General features: G+C 41.7%; 2 protein-coding genes across 4 annotated transcripts in view; one reads left to right on the top strand and one right to left on the bottom strand.

Moving 5' to 3' along the window:
• Positions 1 to 21,071, top strand: part of slc25a25b (solute carrier family 25 member 25b) — a 34,772-nt gene extending 13,701 nt beyond the window's left edge. For 2 of the 3 annotated variants that reach the window (XM_086301784.1, XM_086301786.1), the window contains exons 4-11: positions 10,633 to 10,668; positions 10,997 to 11,108; positions 11,458 to 11,616; positions 11,698 to 11,850; positions 11,991 to 12,098; positions 16,070 to 16,237; positions 16,331 to 16,481; positions 17,051 to 21,071. In XM_086301784.1, the coding sequence (XP_086157910.1) occupies positions 10,633 to 10,668; positions 10,997 to 11,108; positions 11,458 to 11,616; positions 11,698 to 11,850; positions 11,991 to 12,098; positions 16,070 to 16,237; positions 16,331 to 16,481; positions 17,051 to 17,235 (1,072 nt within the window). In that variant the 3' untranslated portion in view covers positions 17,236 to 21,071. The remainder of the gene's footprint in view (positions 1 to 10,632; positions 10,669 to 10,996; positions 11,109 to 11,457; positions 11,617 to 11,697; positions 11,851 to 11,990; positions 12,099 to 16,069; positions 16,238 to 16,330; positions 16,482 to 17,050) is intronic. The other variant, XM_086301785.1, reaches the window with a different exon arrangement.
• On the bottom strand, positions 878 to 8,628 carry LOC147326506 (uncharacterized). Its single transcript, XM_086301787.1, has 2 exons — positions 8,011 to 8,628; positions 878 to 3,679 (listed from the first exon to the last, which is right to left on the bottom strand). Exon 2 carries the CDS (start codon positions 3,384 to 3,386, stop codon positions 1,818 to 1,820), a length of 1,569 nt encoding a protein of 522 aa, XP_086157913.1. The 5' UTR covers positions 3,387 to 3,679; positions 8,011 to 8,628; the 3' UTR covers positions 878 to 1,817.
• Positions 21,072 to 21,980: the final 909 nt, after the last annotated feature.

Here is a 21,980-nt window from a genome sequence, read left to right as displayed (position 1 = left end):
TGTCATCCACTGAACACATATCTATCAAAATGGTTAGGCAGCATCATTTTTTTTGGGGTGTCACATTTGTGGTAATAAAGTTAGCGGCACTGTTTTCTTTAGCCTCTTTGACACGTGCACGTCTTGGATTAACTGGGTCAGTAAATGGAAATTTAACTTTTCATCATCACATCTGAAGCATCCCATTTCTGTCAAGAAAAGTACAGACAGAGATCTGCACATTTTTGTGTCCAGTCCAATTCCTGCAGTGTTGGGTATTTCAGGAGGTTACTGTCAGTGCACACCTGGGACATCAGCCTCTCCTTTACTGATAATTTCAATCTCTTCTGGGAACGCAGTCAGTTATTCAGATACAATGGCATACATCCAATTGGACTTTGAACAAAACTTTTTTCCTTCAATACTTCTGGTATTATCTACTCATGCATTCCTGTCCTTTGAACTACTCACAGTTTACAGTTGCTAATATATCACTATATAACTTTCCCAAACCGCTCTCTCATAATACAATAAAAATTAACAAGAGACCAGTCACCTACAAACCAGCAAGCAGACCTCTAATACACACTGCTTTTGTAGACCTTATTGGAACACATCACCCATGAGGCATCCAGGAAGCATCCTTATCAGATGCCTGAACCACCTCGACTGGCTCCTTTTAATATGGAGGACTCTATCTCTAAGGGAGAGGCCAGCCACCCTTCTGGGAAATTTCATTTCAAGCTTTGCTTTTACCCTCAGCTGTCTTTACCACAATGGACCAGTACAACACTGCAGCTTGTCGATTGATGGTATGATCACCTGTCGATCTCCCTCTCCCTGTGAACAAGACCCCGAGATACTTAAACTCCTCCACTTGGGGCAACAACTCGTCCCTGAACCAAAGTGTTGGGGGAAAACTCTGTAAAAGACCCAGGAGAAATAAAGACACAATGAGACAAAGTTACTTTCTTTATCAAACGTGTACACGGGTGAGCTGCCAAGAACAACTCACACCATGCACAGTGGCTTGGTAATTTTTATAGGCACAGAGCACAGAGACAGTGAGAACAGGATAACAAATAATAAACAGATAAAATAAAACAACTCCATATATGGTGCTAGTCTCGTCAGCAGAGAGCTAGGAAAGATAAAACAATCTAAAACAATATGTCCCAGAAACAAGATGTGTTTGCTGGGAAAGTCTAAAAAGATAATTCTAAACTAATCTAACCATAGGCAGAGGGCAGACAAAAGGCATCTTTGTACATTTAAAAGAAGGTAAAGAAACATAGAATCATTTTTCCTGTAACATTCCCTCCTGTTTTAACTTATTTTAAATGTATACAACAATTGTCTGTGAAGGTTATTTATTAAGTATCTTAAGCAATTTTTTAATTTTCAAAATGTCAGCATAGCAGAAATGGAAGTCATTTGGTCTAAAGAATAAAACAAAAGAAAATAATAAAAAGAAAAATATAGTAAATGAAAATCATAGTAAATGAAATAACAAGTGGAATAAACAAGAAAAAATAATAAAACTAAAACTACAAAAAATAAAAGGATGAAAACTAAAATGAAAACTTTGTATTTAAAAATAATGAAAACCTAATATTTAAAATGAAAACTTCAAAAAATACAAGCATGAAAACCTTATACTTAAAATGATGCAAACCTTAAATTGAAAACTTTATATGTAAAATAATGAAAACTTCATATTTAAAATGAAAACTTCAAAAAATAAAAGGATGAAAACCTGCATAACCTACTAATGTTTTAATCAGTGCGTGATCACTTGACAAGTCATTTTTAATCACCACGTCATTCATTAGCAGTTATTACAAGTTCTCCTCTAACAGAATTGCAACGGGATGCTGGTCTTCTTCAGGCACGGCAACATAAGCAGTCATTATAGTTGTTATCATCTTTGAAATCATTACTCTTAGACATGGCAACACACACAACACTAATATGAGCAGTGCTATCATGATGAGGCCTATAATGACAAACGGCTTTGCTACAGCAGCCGGCCATGAACCGCCGAACAGCCAGTCCAGCCAGTCTAGCCAGCCTTGTGCTGTAGCTGCTCCAGGTGTGTGGTCAGTGACATATTTTTGCAGAGCGGTCAAATTCTGCAAAGCTTCATAAATGTCTCCTCCAGTTTCGTATCCATCAGGGATAAAAGTGCAACATGTTTCCCCGATCAGCTTGCAAACTCCTCCTTGTGATGCTGTTAGCAGGTCTAGTGTCAGTCTGTTCTGCAGCACCATCGTTCTGATGGCCTGCTGTTCTCCTGCTAAGGCAGTTCCCAGGGTCTTAGTCAAGTTGATGTGTCGTAGCAGAGCATATCGGTTGATCTCCACATGATCCCGCACCTCGGCAACTCCAATGCCGGGGATCAAGCTCTGTAAGAATTTCACTCCTCCTCCCCAGATGCGAAACTCTCCCGGCACTCCAGTGTCCACAGTAATGCCGAAAGAATTGGGTGAGGTGAAGTCCACTTCACGTCTCTGTCGGCGGCTTGGGTGATGTGCAACACGTTGCATGAAGAAAACGTGATCTGATAATTCCACCAGGGCGCACAGACCTCCCCAACCTTCAGGGAGTGACAGATAAGCCTTGTTGCCACATAGGAAGTACCAGTCAGCCAAAACTCTGGTTCCTCTACTGCTGGGTGCCGTCCGTGCACATCCTGTCTGGTACTGAGTCTTTGTTTGTAGTGGCATTCGGTAGCTGTAGTTTGAGCGACAGTTGAGGCTCATCAGTGTCGCGTTACTGGCACAGGTTTCGTTGAGTGAACAGTCCATACACTTCCTCTCGTTCCTCGGTGGGCAGAAAGTGTATATGTATTTGCATAGGTAAGTAGGCAGCTCCCCCACTGCCCGCGATCCATTGTTCATCACACATACTGGAAGTTGTGCTGCGTTCAGCTTGTTCAGTAGAATTACATCAGGCAGTGGGTCTGAGACTTGGGGCCAGGTCAGTAGGTAGGTCTGTCCGGAACAGTGCACATTCGTGAGTGATGATGACCTCCAGGTTGCTTTTGCTGGGATGCTGTAGTTGGCCTTGGACCAAAGAGTACCGTAGCCTGGATGTGTTGCCAGGCCCAACAGACACCAACTGCGATCTTCAGGTATGCTGTACGGCCACAGGCCAGACGTCTGTGAGGATAGGGGCATATGGGTACATGCATAGCAGTCAGTTTTGTTATTCAAGTGAGCTGTAGTGTTCATAAACTGCCACCAAAAGTTAGTGGCGTATCCATGGGGAAACTCGGTGTACTGTCCTTTGTCATACAGTGTCTGCCTTTTCTTCATATTGCGTGACTTGTTGTCCCTCACGGAAACAAAGATGAGGAGCCCGGCCATGGTCAGGGCCGCTGCAGTTACTAAAAGCCACCACCGCATGACGACGGGACACACCCTCCTGTCGTGAATAGTTCCCCCCGGCCAGGAAAGCTGACCCCTCCACCGGGCGAGATCACAACAAGTGGGCACGCCTGCTGTCAGCTGTGTTTAGATGGCTTCACTTACTCGCCTGCAGTGACTCTCATGGATCCAGGATGGTCGTTCCGCAATTTTGCAAGCGGTCGGTGTAGTGAGGAGGACTTGGTATGGCCCCTCCCACCTGGGTGTGCTCCAGTTTTTCCTTTGGAGCACCTTGATCAGAACCCAGTCACCGGGCTGTGATCTGCAAGACACTTGATAGACATCATTACATTCTTCGTCATTTACAATCATCTCTTTATTTTCCTACAACTTAGACATACATTTTGCTACTGAAATTGTATCTGCCTTTTTCACTGGATAGATTTCTGGCCACTTTGAGAATACATCTATAACCACTAGGGTGTATTTTTACCCTTGGCATTCATTTAGCTCAATAAAGTCCATATGGATTGTGTGGTCTCAGGTTTCCCTGAGCATTATATTTTTGACACGTCATGCACTTTCTGACAAATTGTTTTGCTGAGGTTTCAAAATTTACAGTGTAGAATTTACAGTGTAGAAATGAGAGTTGACAATACTGGTCAGTCCCCCCGTTGACAAATGCGTACAGCCATGAGTCACTAATGCCGCCATCTCGTGGAGCGATTTTGGCAACACTGGCTTGCCATAACACATCATTAAATCGTTTGTCAGAACTGCACCGTGTTTTAGCCATTTTGCCTGCTCTGCTGTGCTTGCTGCTTTTTGTTCATTTTTCAACACATCCAGTGGAATCTGATGTGTGTTTACTGCCATCAATGTGATGTTTGCCTGTTGTGCCGCCTATTTTGCTGCTCTGTCAGCAAAATTGTTGCCTGTAGTAATGAAAGAGTCAGTAGGCGTTGTAAGAGGTTGGCATGCTGGTTTGTCAGTTGGTGTAATCATTCCTCTGTTATGCCAAATTTTTTGCAAAATGATGCACAGCAGAGAAAACATACTGGCTGTCTGTATGTATGTTTATTAGTTTGTCTTTGTGTATTTAGCTTTCGCGTATCACAGCTATCAGCTCAGCGCTCTGTGCAGGACATGAAGAAGAAAGTGGTTTTGCTTCTATTATTTTACTATCTGTGGTTACTGCGTAACCTACACAATTTCGGCCTGTGCTGTAAGGACAAATGCTGTTCTCCTAGCTTCCACACTTGCTGATCATAAGGTGGATCTGGGCCTGGAGTTTGTTTAAATCTCAGAATGTTGTGATACTCGGTCGGTTTCTGGCACTCAGGTGTAATACCAGAAAAGAATGGCATGACTGCTATCTTAAGTTTTGTCAGAGCGTCTCTACCTAGCAAATTTACTGGACACGACGGGTCATATATGCATTTAATAAAGCACCTGCGGCCACTTGCTGTGTGTACTAGTTCTAAAAGGGCAGTTAATTGTTGTACAGTTGTGTGGCCTGAAGCTGACTTTACAACTAATTTGTCCTCTACTCCTACAATCTCGTGGGAAGTGACCTTCCTCTCCACGGTTCTAGCAGGCGTTGTCTCTATGTTATCTGCTGTTTCTGCGTGGCTGTCTGCAGCCTTAGTGTTTGTGACTTTGCTCGCCTCTCTGTTCCTGATAGCCACCTGTGGATTAGTGTTTTAGTCTATTGTCAACAGTCAGCCTTATTTTGAAGTTACAGAAAGCTTCTTCTTTTTTGTTTGTCTTGGTTTGGGAGAATAGATGCAACACTACATTTTCACTTAAGGCAGTTTTGAATAATTTCTAGTTTTTCAAACAATTCATGGATCTCACACATTTCAAACTTTCAAGTTAGGGTTGTTTCCCATTTATACATATATATATATATGTATATATATATTTAACTTTGCATAGCTCACAGCTCTAAACCTAGGCATTTTTCAATCATATGCCTAATCACTATGTGTTACTGTGACTCAAGTATTGTCACAAGTTCGTTTAAATTCATTTCCAAAACCAACAAAATAATCAAACAAAAACAAAAAACATAAACGTGTCAGGACACAAAAGAAAAAAGAAAAATGCTGCCACCCGAACAAGGCAGAAGTCTGCATATGTTGGCTTGTAATAGCATGCAGCTTGTAACATGGTAGACTAATGTGCCTGTGTTAATTCAGCTCCATATTATTGTGTGAAGTTGCACTGGGTTGGGAGTGGTTTTGTGTGTGTCACATTTTTGGTGAGCCAATGGCTGGAATGAGGTTGGAGTAATTAGAGGCAGGTGTACTTGATTGCACTGATACACTGGTCTTCTTATAGCCCACACTACAAACACTGCTGTGTTGTTTTGTCTCTCTGTGCAGGTATGTAATGTGATGAAATCAGATATGTTTGGGATGGACGGGTTTTGCCCTATGAATTTTATATTAAGTGTGTCGTTTTGTCTCTCTGTGCAGTCCAGGGCCTATTATATGCCACAGCCTAAAGGCAGCAGAGTTGCAGAGGCTTGAGTGACCACTGGCTATATGCTTGCAGGGTGGTGGGTCTCCAAGGACGACTTCTAACCCTGTTAAAGGCAACATGTGGAGTGCAACTTGGCTGTGTGGCATAGCTGGCTCTGGCCTTGGGACTGTGTGTTTTTATACAATTCTTAAGTGGGACACTGGACTGTTTTATCTTTTATCTCTTGATATATTTTTTGTCAATAAATTATCTTTTAGAATTTTATTGACTGACATCTTTTTGCCCATGACTGAGACGGTTGGTCAGACCTAGAGTCTTTCTTTGGGTGTGTTACAGCAGCTTCTGCTCTAAAAGAAACAAATAAATAAAAAGAAAAGAAAATGTGGAACATGCTCATCAGCTTAGCAGTGTCTACATATTTAATTCAGCTTCTCAATCCTGTAGTTTTAGCTGTTGTCTACAGGGTTTTGCTTATTGGTTGTTATTATAGGTGTGCTCTATCTCAGCAATGTGTCATTCTAGGATGATAAGTTTCAAGCTGGTCAAGTGCCTCTATGCACTTCATTAGTTTAGTTATTCTCCGTATTGTCTTCATCTCACATGTCATTACACTGAGTTTCAGCAAACCTTAAGCTTGATGCAGACTACTGCTTAACAATTATTCACCTCACATCATAACCGATTAAGGTGCCTCTTCATATTAATATTATGTCATTGTTAATATTATCCTCTTTGTCTTATATAACAGCAATAGCATATTATAATATTTTATCAGTGTGTACCACTATACTACTACTGAGCCAATTTGATAGTTAGGATCATCTTATTCAGCAAACAGATAATTTTGAATTCATCCAATCTGCGGTCACATTTGTTCTCTCTGTTGCATGGCGGACCAGGCAGTTCTATTATAATATATTATTTATATTTTATTTTGTATCCATCAAGGGCTTCAGATGACCTGCAGAATCATCCTTTTCCCAAGGTGGAGACAGTTACCTTTTCACACACTGTCCTTGGCTGAACAGTGACACAGCCTTAATATACCTTATTTATTTTATTAAAATATTTTCGTGTGAATTATTTGCTTTATATTCATTTTATACATGCTGGGCATGGTCATCATGCCAACTGTGTTTCATTGTTAATATCACTTTACAGGTTGTTATCCTTGCTATTATTAATTTCAAATACTCTAAAGATAATTTCTACTGTAATTTTCCCTTTGTTCATCTTTATTTCGTACTTTTTATATTTATATCTACTCAGTGGGGTCTGTTTTCAACCCTTTTAAACTACTTCAAACTACTGTGATCTCTAGTTTTCACTTAATAAGGGATTATTAAGTTCTTCCTGATATGGGTGTTGCTGCAGATGCGGCTGCAGGAGTGAGTGATGGTTTACTAAAAGGATTGTGGGAACTGCACAGTGTCTCGTCTTCTGGTTTTACTAAACTGGCAGTTGAGTTCTGTTCTTCTGACTGTTTATATTTTGTTTTCTTAAATCTCTCAGTTTACAGACACTGTTTTTGTCCGGCGTCTGGACTTTTCTTTTCTCACCACTGCTCGTCAGCAGGAGTGAGTTTTAATTTCACTTGCTTGATTACCCATCTTATTTATGTATTTACTTATTTTTGTTTAAGTAATATATACACAATACAGCTGCTATCACCTTCGCTGGTATTAGAGACGAGAGTGGTTGCTCACACGCCCTTCTACTTTCGGACTATTTCCAAAAGTGGTGTGAACTTTACGAGACGGAACTCGACCGTTCTCTCAACTCACCAGCACGTCAGTGAATAGCAGTAAAAGAAAAACACAGTAGGAGCAGCTCAGTCTCTTATTGGACCGTGAAAATTCAGCTTGCTCCATTAATTAAAACAATACACACACACATTCACATTCACAGCTTCGACGCGCGCGCGACCAGAACCCTTATGATAAGGGGAGCTCCCAGAGCTACTTACTCCCTAGACCCAGTCTAGACCCAGCTGGGGGAGCTACACAGAGCTCCAAAGCTACCAGTCGACGAGCTCCCAGAGCTACCAGTCGACGAGCTACGCTACCAGTCGACGAGCTCCCAGAGCTACCAGTCGACGAGCTACTTCCGCTATTTTAAATTCCCTGAATTCAAAATGCGCTTTTACGCAAGATTGTGTCAGTGTGTCTGTATCTACCTGGTCAGTGTCGCCGGGTCTGGTCCACCTCGATCGGGCCCCACCACCGTGGGTCGCTTTCTAAGAACGTTGGCCAAGACTCGAATTTAACGCTCTTGGTCTTTTTCCACACACCTAGTATGTGAGCTGTCGACAGGCGAGCAACGTGGACTGGTCATGGAGATGGGACACGATGGAGGCGCTCCAGCTCCGAAGGACCAAGAAATGTTGGGGGAAAACTCTGTAAAAGACCCAGGAGAAATAAAGACACAATGAGACAAAGTTACTTTCTTTATCAAACGTGTACACGGGTGAGCTGCCAAGAACAACTCACACCATGCACAGTGGCTTGGTAATTTTTATAGGCACAGAGCACAGAGACAGTGAGAACAGGATAACAAATAATAAACAGATAAAATAAAACAACTCCATATATGGTGCTAGTCTCGTCAGCAGAGAGCTAGGGAAGATAAAACAATCTAAAACAATATGTCCCAGAAACAAGATGTGTTTGCTGGGAAAGTCTAAAAAGATAATTCTAAACTAATCTAACCATAGGCAGAGGGCAGACAAAAGGCATCTTTGTACATTTAAAAGAAGGTAAAGAAACATAGAATCATTTTTCCTGTAACACAAAGTGAGCACTCCACCCTTTTCTGGCTGAGGACCATGGCTTCAAACTTGGAGGTGCTGATTCTCATTCCCGTGAGGAACGAGGTCAAATTCCTTTTCCAAATGATACAGTATGACAATGTCTAAAGCGGAACAGGCAGGAAAGGGAAAAAGATGAAAGATGTAATAAAAGGACAAAGAGAAATACAACTAGAACACACAGTACAAAGAAATGCACAATATATCACCAACTGCTGCACCTGTAAGATAAACAAACATACAGCAACTGGAACACAAAAATTCTGAAGTGCACAGGAACATAAATCAACAATCTTCTTGACTTTTTCACAAAATGTACTTAAAAATGAACCCACAATAATGCCCCCCAGGAGCCAGAGGCAGATAGAGATGAATCAAGGACAACTGGGCCATCCACAGTCCCCAAAAGTACTGAAGACCTAAGGCCACAAATCTCTGCGATATCTGCGTTCCCATCCTAGCATGAGATGGAGTAAAACCCCATGTGGGGTGCCCACGGTCAAAGGGTGGGAGGGGGCAAACATTCTCTCCAGACTGATGTGTTGTGTATTTGCTTCCATATCTTGTTAACTTATGTCACTAAAGATTCACCGCTTGTGTGAGGTTTGGGATACAGCAACTAAACCATGTGAATAGGACCTCTGGACAGGCATGTAATACTATATAGCATGAATATAGTTTTCAACAGAGTTGTCTTTGCAATGGGTGCATATACTTGAGTGTGTACCAGCCATTTGGAACAACCTTTATTCTGTGTTGTGTTCTGTAGACAATTTTGTATAAGTTGTAAGTTGAGGCTTTTAGTCATTTTGAAGGTGTTTAAGCATATTTGTGTCCAGAAGTTTTGATCTGGATTGATGGAAAGATGTTCTGATTTTCATCCCTTTTTCATGCCACAATGAAAAATTTAGTTTTTTCTTTTTCAATTTACAATGTTTTTCACCCGTGAAGTGTAGTTTTGGTCTTTTGCTGCTGGTTCAGTATATTTTGGTCGGAGTGATGAAACCTGCAGTTTGAAATTCTGTGAGATGCTTTCAGCAACCGATGGCATGTCCATGTATGTGCCATGGGGTGAACGGAAAGATCCACGCTTTGTGTTTACATCTTTTTGCGGAATTTGTTTACCTGCTCTTTAATTGTTTGCTGTTTTAGCTGTTTGGTGGTTGTTGAAATGGCTTTGTGAGCTTTTAACTGAGATTCTGACTTTTCTGTGGATACCACACATGTCTATATTTAAATAACAGATCTGGTGGTACACCCCGATAAAGCAGATGTTCTCCCTCTCACCTCCAGTACCGGTGGCGTTGGGCTTCAACAAATTAATTATTTATTGCCTCTTACTTTCTGTAGTGTGAATGGCCATAAGGGGTTTTTAATCACTAGGAAAAGCTGCAAAACTTATGAAAATACAGTAAAGTCCAAAATTTCTGCTTATGCGGTTATGTGGTGAGCAGCAGATCAAACAAGTTAAGAATTATAAATGGCTTCAAGGGCACATTCGGACCTCTGAGACTCATTTAGACACATGCAGATATTTCTGCATCTCTGTCATTCAAAGAAACTTTGTAAATAGTTTATTTTATGCAATATTGAATACTGAACTGTAAATGTACAACGTTTTATTCAGTGTTTTCATAACAGCCTAATTTTATGCATTTAGTACTACTAGGGAGAACACACATGAGGTTTATGGACTGTACAACTTTTGCCCTCCACAATGGCTAAAAATAAAAACAGGTATCACAGCCAGGTAGGTGGTATTGTGAGCACAAACATAACTTTGTCATTTTTAATTCCAATTTTAATCAAGTCTTGAAAAGGAAAAGTGTTGTGGTGTTGCTGTCAGATTGTCCTGTGATTGCTCTGTTTGTCACTCCCGTCTCCACTCATGTTTCTAATTTCTGCTTTATGTCAAGGTTCAGTGTGATCATGTCTGTTTCCTCTAACCTCCTCCGTGTCTGTCTTTGTCTCCTTTTCTCTGGCTGATCTCAGAATAAGGAGGGGTCATATCTGGGCCCCTATTATGTAGTAAGTAGTAGCTTCTATAGTCTGCTTGCTCAGCCAACGCTGCACAAATCACCAATGCATAGTCAGCATGTCTGAGTGCTGACTATCAGTTTTCAGCTTCAGTGTATTCCAGTGACGTAAAAATGCAACATTTAATTGTAATGATACAGGTTTAGCACAAATCGCTAAAGAAAAGCATCCTGCTACAACAAACTGCATCTGAATCCATGGAGGCAAATGTCTAAATTACTGAGAATAAACAGTGCATGTGAGCAAACTGCTTGTGTTTCCTCCTAAAAGCATCACATCTCTTATACTCTGTCCGCTGTGTTCTCTCTTGCATGTGCAGTATGGATAAAAATGGAACAATGACCATTGACTGGAATGAGTGGCGGGACTACCACCTCCTGCATCCAGCTGACAACATCCCTGAGATTATTCTTTATTGGAAACACTCCTCGGTACACACTCCTCCTCTCCATCCTGTAGCAACACAACAATCACAAAGCAAATCACGTGATTTCCACTTGTTTTTAATTGTGTACATATTGTATGTGATGGGCATGTTGACGTTTTGATTAATTTTAAATTATTGAAAAAATAACAAAGGAATGTTCAAATGAAAAAAATTGCCAGTTTAATAATAGGATAGTTTATATATAGGATATGAGGAAAATTTAAGTAATAGAGACACTAATCCCACTTGAATAAGGGTTTTTCTCTTTTGCTTGACTGGTATTTTCTCATGGTGTTTCCCTGTCAATGCTGTAACTTATGTGTCCAGGCTAAAAACGGCTGCTTCCTCCACAGATCTTTGATGTAGGGGAGAGTCTGATGGTTCCTGATGAGTTCACAGCAGAGGAGAAGAAAATGGGTATGCTATGGCGACACCTAGTGGCTGGAGGAGGGGCTGGTGCAGTGTCTCGAACTTGCACAGCACCACTGGACCGTCTGAAAGTTCTCATGCAGGTAAAACACAACTATTGCAGTTTTCATTTTTCTCAGTTAAAGGAGAAGACGGCTAATAAGCATTTCATCGCACTCGCCCAGGTTCACTCCTCCAAGAGCAACAGTATGCGCATCACTGGTGGCTTTTCTCAGATGATCCGAGAGGGTGGTGTAAGGTCTCTGTGGCGAGGCAACGGGATCAACGTCCTCAAAATTGCCCCTGAGTCTGCAATAAAGTTTGTGGCTTATGAACAGGTACACAAAACCAAGCGTTAATGGAATATGAAAGATAAAAATATGTAATTTGTATTTTTTTTGCATAGCTCATAGCAGAGTGAATTTGTTTGGTCTGACTTTTATGTTGCTGCTAAACAACACTGACATCTGTCCATCAGATTAAGCGACTGATGGGAAGTAACCAGGAGACGTTGGGCATCACAGAGAGACTGTTGGCCGGCTCTCTGGCTGGAGCGATCGCTCAGAGCAGCATATACCCCATGGAGGTGAGAGAACAATGAACACAAAAAATAAAGCAAGACATCAGTTTAACAATAGCTGTAGCTAGGCAGCAACTTATAACTTACTGTATGCTGAAATACACTGGACTGCTCTGCCATTTCAATTTCAAATTCAAATTCAAATTTTATTTGTCACACACACACAACCATACACAGTATGACATGGGGGTGAAATGCTTGTAGCTGTACAATGCCCGACCATTAAATAACAGAAGAAAAGTTTTACAATATTTACAATTTACTACAAAAATTTACAAATTAACTTAGGAATTTACAGTAAAGAATGTGCAAATAGCAGAAGAGATTATAAAGATAAGGATTATAAATTATAGGAATTATAGGATTATAGGAAATGTGTGGTGGTGCGTGTGGTGACGTGTGTGAGAGTCCAGTCTTATAGTGACGTGTTTGGGAGAGTCCAGTCCTACACCTGGTTCAGGCCCCGAATAGCCTGGGGGAAGAAGCTCCTCTTCATTCTCTCTGTTTTGGCCTTAAGGGAGCGGAAGCGCTTCCCAGACCTCAACAGTGAGAAGAGTCCATTGTTGGGATGGGAGAGGTCCATCATAATCTTCCTAGCTTTGGACTTGCACCGCTTGGTGTAGATGGACAGCAGGTCAGGGAGCTCTGATTGAATGATGCGTTCTGCCGAGCGCACCACCCTTTGCAGATCTCGTCTGTCCTGCTTGGTGCTGTTCCCAAACCAGGTGCAGATGTTTGACGTCAGGACGCTCTCGATGGTGCAGGAGTAGAAGTTCTTGAGCATCTTCAGTGGCAGATGGAAGTCTCTAAGTCTTCTGAGGAAGAAGAGATGCTGACGGGCTTTCTTAACCAGGGTGTTGATGTGACAGGACCATGACAGGTCCTGAGTGATGTGGACACCCAGGTATCGGAAACTGTCCACTCTCTCCACTGGCGTGCCACTGATGATGAGGGGTTTGTAATTCCTCGCCTGCTTTGTAGTGAAGTCCACGATCAGCTCCTTAGTCTTGCTGATGTTTAGGAGGAGGTTATTCTCCTGGCACCAGGTCTCCAGGTTCCTAATCTCCTCCAGGTAGGCCGTCTCGATGTTGTCGGAGATCAGGCCCACAACAGCAGTGTCGTCAGCAAACTTGACAATGGAGGTGGTGTCGGATGTGGCAACACAGTCATAAGTGTACAGTGAGTACAGCAGGGGGCTTAAAACACAGCCCTGAGGCACTCCAGTGCTGAGTGAGATGGAGGGGGAGACTTGTTTTCCCACCCTCACTGATTGGGGTCTGTCTGTGAGGAAGTTGAGGATCCACTGACACAGTGATGAGCTGAGTCCTAGATCCGTCAACTTGGTGAAAAGCTTAGAGGGAATTATTGTGTTGAATGCTGAACTGTAGTCCACGAACAGCATCCTAACATAATTCCCTCTGCCAGTGTCCAGGTGACTCAGGGATGTGTGGAGCAGGTGAGATATGGCATCGTCTGTGGAACGATTAGTCCGGTAAGCAAACTGAAGTGAGTCGATGGTGGCAGGAAGTGAAGAAGTGATGTGATCTCTCATCAGTCTTTCAAAACACTTCATCACAATTGAAGTCAGTGCTACTGGACGGTAGTCATTGTGGCAAGCGGGCTGTTGTTTCTTTGGAACAGGGACAATAATGGACTGTTTGAAGCACGTGGGAACCACAGCTTGGGCCAGGGAGAGGTTGAAGATCTCCGTGAACACCGGTGCTAGTTGATCAGCGCAGGCTCTAAGGACCCGGCCAGGGATTGCATCTGGTCCTGATGCCTTCCTGGTGTTCACCCTCCTGAAGGTGTTCCTCACGGCATGCTCTGTGATGACGAATGCATTTTCTTCACTGGTGCACTCCGAGCGCACGCAGCCGTTTGTTGTTTTAATTGCTGCGGCGTCGAAGCGAGCATAAAACGTGTTCAGCTCATCAGCCAGTGAAGCATCGGCATTCATCATTGAAGAAGCTGGTCGTTTATAGTCCGTTATAGTCCGCAGTCCTTTCCACAGGCTCCTAGAGTCGCACTGTCGTAGCTGTGACTCTAGTTTTTCCCCGTAGCTCCGCTTTGCCTTTCGGACCGCGCTGCGCACGTTGTAGGACACAGCCTTGTATAGGTCCATATTACCGGAGACAAGCCCTTCATTGTAGGCAGCGGTGCGTGATCTCAGAGCGTCGCGGATGTTTATCCACCCACGGCTTCTGGTTGGGAAACGTTCGGATGATAGTTCTTTCTGCTGTGTCGTCCGCTAGTTTCCCGATAAATCCCACAACCGCTTCCGTAAACATGTTGATGTCATCAGAGCTGCGCCGAAACATGTCCCAGTCTGCGTCATCCAGTGCGTCCTGCAGAGCGGCCACCGATTGGTCCGTCCAGCGAGCGACCTCCCTCCTGATTGGTGGTTGCTGCTTTAGCCTTTGTTTGTAAGCAGGTATGAGGAAGATGGCGGAATGGTCCGATTTTCCAAATGCCGGCAGGGGCTGAGCCTTGTAACAGTTCTTGAACGGGGTGTAGCAGTGGTCTAATGTCCTCGTGCCCCGGGTGGGGCAGTTGATGTGCTGGTGAAGGTTGTGAAATGTCCGTTTGAGATTCACTCTGTTAAAATCTCCCATAACAATGAGTGCGGCATCTCGGTGAAGTGTTTGTTGATGTGTGAGAGCCTCATGTAGCTCACATAAGGCAGTGTCCGAGTCCGCGTGAGGCGGAATGTAAACAGTGCAGGCAATGACCGCAGTGAATTCCCGAGGGAGATAGAAAGGGCGACACTTAACGATCAAAAGCTCCAGATTGGGCGAGCAAGAGCGTGTGAGTGGGGAGATGTTTGTCGCACCATCTGTTGTTCACCATCAAACACACTCCACCACCTCTTTTCTTCCCCGACTCCATTGTCCTGTCCATGCGGTAAACCGAAAAGAACCCCGTCGGCTGCACGGCGTGGTCTGGTATCGCTGGGTTCAGCCAAGTCTCGGTGAAGCAGAGGAGGTTGCAGTCCCGAATGTCTCTCTGGAACTTGATTCTGGCTCTGAGGTCATCAAGCTTGTTCTCGATGGATTGAACATTGGCTAGCAGGATACTGGGCATGGGTGCGCGGTGTGCGCGAGCCCGTAGCCTGTTCCTGATGCCGGCTCTTTTACCTCGAGGCCGTCGCTTAGGGTCGCGCCCTTTGTTCTCTCTCAGGATCTCCTTTGGCCAGGTTGGGTCCAGAGTTAAACATGGTGAAATGTTCGTGTATTGCAGACCAATAGAAACCAAAGTGTCTCTACTGTAGCGGATTTGTGTGTTTTGCATGATGCCCATGCAAGATTATCGCAGATATAGCAAAAAGTGACGAAAAAGTGGAGAAGTTAGGGCAGAGCATCCAGCACGGCAGCCGACCTCACCGGCGCCATTTTGTTCTCGCCATGGAAGCTCCTGGTGCTGTTTTTGTTCTTCCAGAAGAGGTTTGGAAATGTGGTTCTTCATTCAGAGTGTTGGTGACACTCTGCAGCCACATTCTGGAACTTTACATGGTCTGACTTATTTGTTGTAGTTCCTAAACACTTCCAGGTTTCAACAATACCACTTACTCTTGATCTAGAAGGGAAGAAATTTCAACTAACTCGTTCCAACACTGGCATCCTGTTATTTCAGTCAACTCTTTATCTTTCACAAATTCTTTGTAAAGGCAAATTTCACAGTCAGTTCCTTGGCTTTATGCATCTGCAATGGGGCTCAAAACACCTGAAATTAAAGATTACGATGTGTGGCCCAATAGTTTCATCCATATAGCGTGTCTCAGAACCTCCTTGTCTTGTGACTGATGACCTTCAGTGTGAATATGTGGTATATGGGAATGAGGTTCATAACATGAATTTGAAAAATGTTAATTTTATTTTTCCTCTGGCTTGTTATGTTATTGTAAGTACAACTGATTCCTGGGTGAGAAGTGCAGATTTTCTGTTTTTTACAAGGTGTGGCATTACTTCCTGTGCATTCAGGTCCTGAAGACACGGTTAGCCCTGAGGAAGACGGGTCAATACTCGGGCCTCCAAGATTGTGCTAAACATATCTTCCAGAGGGAAGGCGTGGCAGCTTTCTACAAGGGCTACATCCCAAACATGCTGGGCATCATTCCCTATGCTGGCATCGACCTGGCTGTGTATGAGGTTTGCTACTATTGCTGGGTGATAGTTTTTTGTTTTTTTGGGGGGGGGTTTATTAGTTAAGTCTAACCTCTATGTTCACCTCTCCTATGACAGACTCTGAAGAATTCGTGGTTGCAGAACTACGCTACAGATAGTGCTGATCCAGGAGTGTTTGTGCTACTCGCTTGTGGCACTACTTCCAGCACATGTGGACAGTTGGCCAGCTACCCACTCGCTCTGGTCAGGACTCGAATGCAGGCACAAGGTCAGTCACTGGAGAGCTCAACAGCACTGCATAAGACAACAAAGATATATACACACACACACATGCACACACAACTTTGTACAGCTGTTTTGAAGAGGGTCCACATGGTTATTATACCAGGTTTAATGCTGTAAAGTTGGAGGTTTTAAAGTGAGAGTCTATGGGGATTGACAGCCTAAGGTTAAGGCCTAAGGCTGCTACAAGAACTGTTGGGTTTCTGCGATTAACGATGATTTGTGAATGATTAAAGTTTTCTTCTCATAGCGTATTATTAAAAATATTACCCCAAATCTTTTAATTTTTGTATTCATCATCCCCTCTGAATGCAATGTTTTGTTCTCCATTTGTATTTATTCAACGTAGACAACTTAACAGTCACCAAAATTTTTATCCATAGCAGAATTTTGGAGCAGTTACCACTAAATGTAGAATAAAGAATTTGTAAAAGTGCTGTAGGCACATATTCAGGATTTATTGATACAAATACTGGTTTGAGGTGTAAAGGACAAAAGTAAAAAGATGTGTTTGATGTGTTGTTTGATGGCATCATCTTCCCTTTGTTCCTACAGCTTCTCTGGGAGGAGGTCCTCAGATGAACATGACAGGACTGTTCAGACACATTATTAGGACTGAGGGAGCAATAGGACTCTACAGAGGCCTGGCACCCAACTTCATGAAGGTCATCCCATCTGTCAGCATCAGCTACGTGGTCTACGAGTACCTGAAGATCACGCTGGGAGTCCAGTCAAAGTGACCAGGGAGGCAGACAGAAGAAAATAAGTGGCCAAAGGTTTTTTTGTTTGTTTGTTTGTGGTCTGAAATGACCAGCTACAGTTCAACATATTTTAGTGCAGAAAATGAAGGACAAAGCTGAGATGTGTGATTTGAAGAGAGAAAAAACTTGACTGAAGTCATGTCTGTTAGTTGTTCTCTTAAGCTTTCTTTTAGCAGCTCGGTGGTGTTTCAGCACCTGTGAGTCTCAGTTTAACAAGTGGTTACATGACTCTGAATTACTGCTAGAACTGGAACATGTGCCTGCTGCTGAGTACTGTGAAAGGAACAGTCCTGCGTCTCTGGAAAGGAAGAATCTTGATCCTGGTGGGCTTTGCTCAGTCATGACACTATATCATCATATTGCTGTCAGCATATGATATCATACACTATCAGCTTTGTCTGTGAAGCTGTAACTGGATTTAAAACGGTAGATAAATGGTCGATTTGGCTGCATTAAAACGGAGATGATACAAATAAGAGAAACTGGTTTACTTTAAGCTAAAATCAGTATATAATGAAATAAAGGATTAACGTGATCCAAAGTGATTAGGGCCATTCTAGCAAATACTAATTACAGAACCAAGGGAAGTGTTCACTATCCCTGAGATTAAAGTAATAAGTATTAAAATAGGCTTAAAATAGTTATTATCGATGTCCTATGAAAAGTTATTGCTGCAAATCGAGGAAACCAACTCAGACAGTGAAACTGCGACTTGTGCCATTGGTTAGTGAAGTCTCATTCTGATCCCTGAGCTGAGAGTATTTTTTTTCCATTGGCATCTTGGTGTTTTGAAACTTAGAACAATCGTTATTTACAAGGTAAGGTAAACTTCATGTTGCGTTCAATATGACCTGAAGCCCATAAAGGAAAGTGTTCACTGGGGTCACATAAAAAGGGTGCTGAAGGCCGTTTTCCCAAAGACCTGTAAATAACCACAAGTCTTTGCAGCCAGAAGAATGAAGGAAAAGGCATTAAAAAGAAAGCAGGTTTAAGGCACTTTAGCACTGACTTCACTTTTCAGACCAAGAAGCTGTGTCCATATGTCACCCCCACAGTATCTTTTGTATGATTGATGTGGTTTCTTGACAACAAAGAGGGAAAAAACAGACCATAATTTGGTCTGATTATTTTTGATGTGTGTAAATTTTTTTCTTTCTTTCTTTACCACTACAATCATTGAGAATATCCAAGTTTTTTTTTTCTTGCATACTTGTCAGTCCAGGTTTTTTCCATTTAAAATCATTATCCACTGTCATTTACGTCTGCTTTTTGTTTTTTAAATGTAGAATGGCCCTAATAAGGACTCTCATATAAGTTTGCAGAGGAATTTCACAGAAAAATAGGAAAAAAAGGCAATGAAACAATAACAGAACGATCATCTAGGGACTTTTCGACACGCTGGATAAAGAGCTCTGTTACATTCAGTCTATGGTCATAAACAGTGAGATGGAATCGTTTGTTTTTTGTATTCAGTTTTGTTTTAATTTCGGCAGATACAACATGATCTGACCATAACAGACGTATTGTGCAGAATTCTGTTCTGAGAGAAAGAAGGTCACCACAGCAAACAAAACACTGCTACAGGGAGAGTCACTGACCCAAGAAATTAGCATTGTTGAGCCACAAAGTAGTAATGCCCATGCAGTGAAAAGGTTTGCACTCATAATGCAAATCCAAAACAACAGACACCTCTGCATTAGTTTTTCAAATTGAAAAATGCTTAAAGCAAAACCTTTATTGACTTCCTCTCAGCTGAAGTTGAAACTGAATGTTGTGTTATCACACTGATCTTATTTTGCTAACATGTCCCAGAGCGCTGTTTGGTTTCTCAAAAGCTTCACCTCTCAAAACTGTAATGGAAATTGATAATTATAAATGAAAGCCATGTTTCCATTTTTATATAAACACTCCATAAAATAAGTGGTACGGCGCCCAGGCGGCACTCTCCACCTGACTGATGTCTGTATTATATGATCATCTCAAGAGTGCCTTGTGTTACACGCATAAATCCACCTGAACACTATAGGATAGCATTCCTTTTTTACTTTAAATGTATTTACTACTGTATTCATTTATTTATTTTTACAGAGAAGTCAAGATGATTGACTGAAACGGTGTGAAAATGTTATTTAGTGCTTTTGCTGTTTTCACAGTACTCATGATAATGGTGGCAGAATTTTTATTTTTGGCTTTAACATACCTTCAGTTATACAGAAGCCCAAAATGTTTCAAATGTAAACAGTGAATCAAATTGGATAAATGCTAAATTGTTTAAAATATATATGTTATAATTCTGTATATTCAGTTTTCTATTAGATTTTTATTTAAGTACATGTAATTTTTGCTTCGTATTATTCTTTTATTTTGTCAATTAAGTCAGTGACATCAATCCTGTCAACATACAGAAAAACAGCAATGAAAACATTTCTCTCTCCTTGGCAATAATGAGTAAAGCCGTGGAAGTGACTGAATTAACCCACTGAGATTAGCTCCTGCTGTACTGGTTCTTAATGTAAGTGTTAAAGATATTGCGTGAGGTTTGAAAGAGAACAAGTTCAAATCTCTGTACAGATGATAGGTTGTAAAATAACACAAGCACCTACCTAACTATAGGCTATACTGTTAATTTAGAGGGTTGCATCCCTGGCTATGTAGCTAAATAAGTATGAAGATGATACTGAGTCTATATTTATTTATAGCAGCATCTACATAGACGTGCTAAAGGGCACTAATTGCACTTGCTAACTAATGGATAGGCAAAAGGGCAAGGAGCAAAAAAAAAAGTCAAAGAACGTACAAATTCCACTATTATATAAAATGTTTGAAACAAACAGGGAAGAATGCTAAATAAAAACGTTTTAACATGTTTAACAATTTAGTTTTTAAACCTGTTTGTTATAAGTCTTAAAATGTATGTAATGTTGAATATGTTGGGCCTGACAACATAGAATTCATATCTGTGTGTATCATTGTTAGGATGATAAAACACTACTAACCCTACAAACACATGACTTCAGCTTGGAAGCGAGAGAGATGCAGTGTGGACAGGTGTTCATCGTACTGATTCAAGTGTGTGTGCATAGTACTAGAATAAACATGAAGAAGCCAGTTGCCCTGATGTATAAAGCAATGTGCTAAACAATTTGTGTGTTTCTCTGGTAGAGCTGCAGTCCCACACACTGGACTGTCTGGTTGTGATCTTCAGAATGTGGGCTGCTCTCGGGAGCTGATTTACTCCAGCAACATGTCTGCTTAAGTCATCACTTTCTAGGAGATTATGGGCCTACACTTGCTTATAACAGCAAAAAAAGTGAACGGATGACATTTACTTTATTCTTAATGTCAGTGTCTGACCGTTTCATGCCTTTATTATTGGCACGACTGGTGTGTTTCGCACTCCTTGCTCAGTTATTGCATATCATGCATAAGGCGGTGACACAGAATGTCATTGTGTGGCTGTGTGTAAATGTTTTCTGTATTTCTACAGTGAAAGGTAATGCTGCAGTGTCTTAAAAGTAACCATGTGTTGGCTGTATGCTGTACTGACCAACAGCCAATTAGGCAGACCCAGTGGAAGTGCTACCTATACAAACTAAAGGCTACGCTATTCATAAATGGTGGCCTAGTTTACAAAATATATACACTTTATATATATTTGTATTTTATTTTATTATGCTAGCTGTAAGTGAATGAGTATGTGAGTACATGTATAGTAGTTTTCTGTTTGAAGCCCCTGCCACTCAAAGAGTGTTGAGTTGAGACAAATATTTATGCTTTAATGAGTTCAGCTGTTAAATAAACTAGTTCATGACTGACTGTTTGTCTTTTGTTTGGAAACTTAAAACATAGACATCCTAAGCTCCTGTAAATATGAAACTGCAAAATGAATTTGTCAAATCAAGCTCCAGCAGTGGAAGACGTCCGTGCATAATTGTTTGGCAATTTGTAATTGTGAAGACGAATGTTATTGTTGAACAAATACAAAAGTGTCAGTCAATCCACAAAGAAAACTGGCCTTTGTGTTTTCCATGAGGGACTTGATCAAAACATCAGGATGCAGTGCACCGTTTGATGTAATGAGTGTCCAAACATTGGGATGTAATTGGACAAGCATGTATTAGCACACATTTTGATCACTTATATTATAACTAGTACATAATATGTAACCGTCGTCCCCATTTCCATGTCCTTCACCAAATTTTCATCAAAGCCATGACTTCTGGGTTTTTAAGATAAATATGTGACTTTTCACTCCGACTCTGAGGTAGGGACCCAGGTTAACATATCCTCACTCGCTGTGTTTGACTCAAAGGAAGCTTAATGCCTAGTGACAGTAAGAGAAGACTTTCAAAATAAGAAGCACCTGCCGCAAAACAATTTCACTTTCACTCAGACATTAAAAAACTAATCTGAGGTGCTTTCAACTTGGGATTTCTGGTCTGGTGACTTAGATGAATTTATCCTCAGCAGCAGTGGTGACTCTTGGTCATGTGAGCCAGTTTCGTCATAGCACTTGATGGGTTTTTACCACTGCACTTGGGGACACATTCAAAGTGTTAGCAATTTTCCATCTCACTGACTTTCAGTTCTTAAAGTGATGATGGCCTTTGTTTCCCTTTACTTAGCTGATTGGTTCTTGCCATAATATAAATTTTAACAGTTGTCAAATAGGTCTGTCAGCTGTGTACCAACCTGATTTCTGCCCAGCACAACTGATGGTCCCA

The sequence above is a fragment of the Aulonocara sp. 'chitande type north' Nkhata Bay genome, linkage group LG7, assembly GCF_057382095.1.
Source record: "Aulonocara sp. 'chitande type north' Nkhata Bay isolate Kocher_YH1m ecotype deep benthic linkage group LG7, A_spYH_male_GT1.1, whole genome shotgun sequence".
Taxonomy (NCBI): domain Eukaryota; kingdom Metazoa; phylum Chordata; class Actinopteri; order Cichliformes; family Cichlidae; genus Aulonocara; species Aulonocara sp. 'chitande type north' Nkhata Bay.
The sequence above is the reverse complement of the archived record's forward strand: the minus strand, read 5'-3'. Positions and strand labels throughout refer to the sequence as shown.

Coding starts and splice junctions, on each gene's coding strand:
- LOC147326506 (XM_086301787.1), bottom strand. CDS start 3,386: ATGCGGTGGTGGCTTTTAGTAACTGCAGCGGCCCTGACCATGGCCGGG.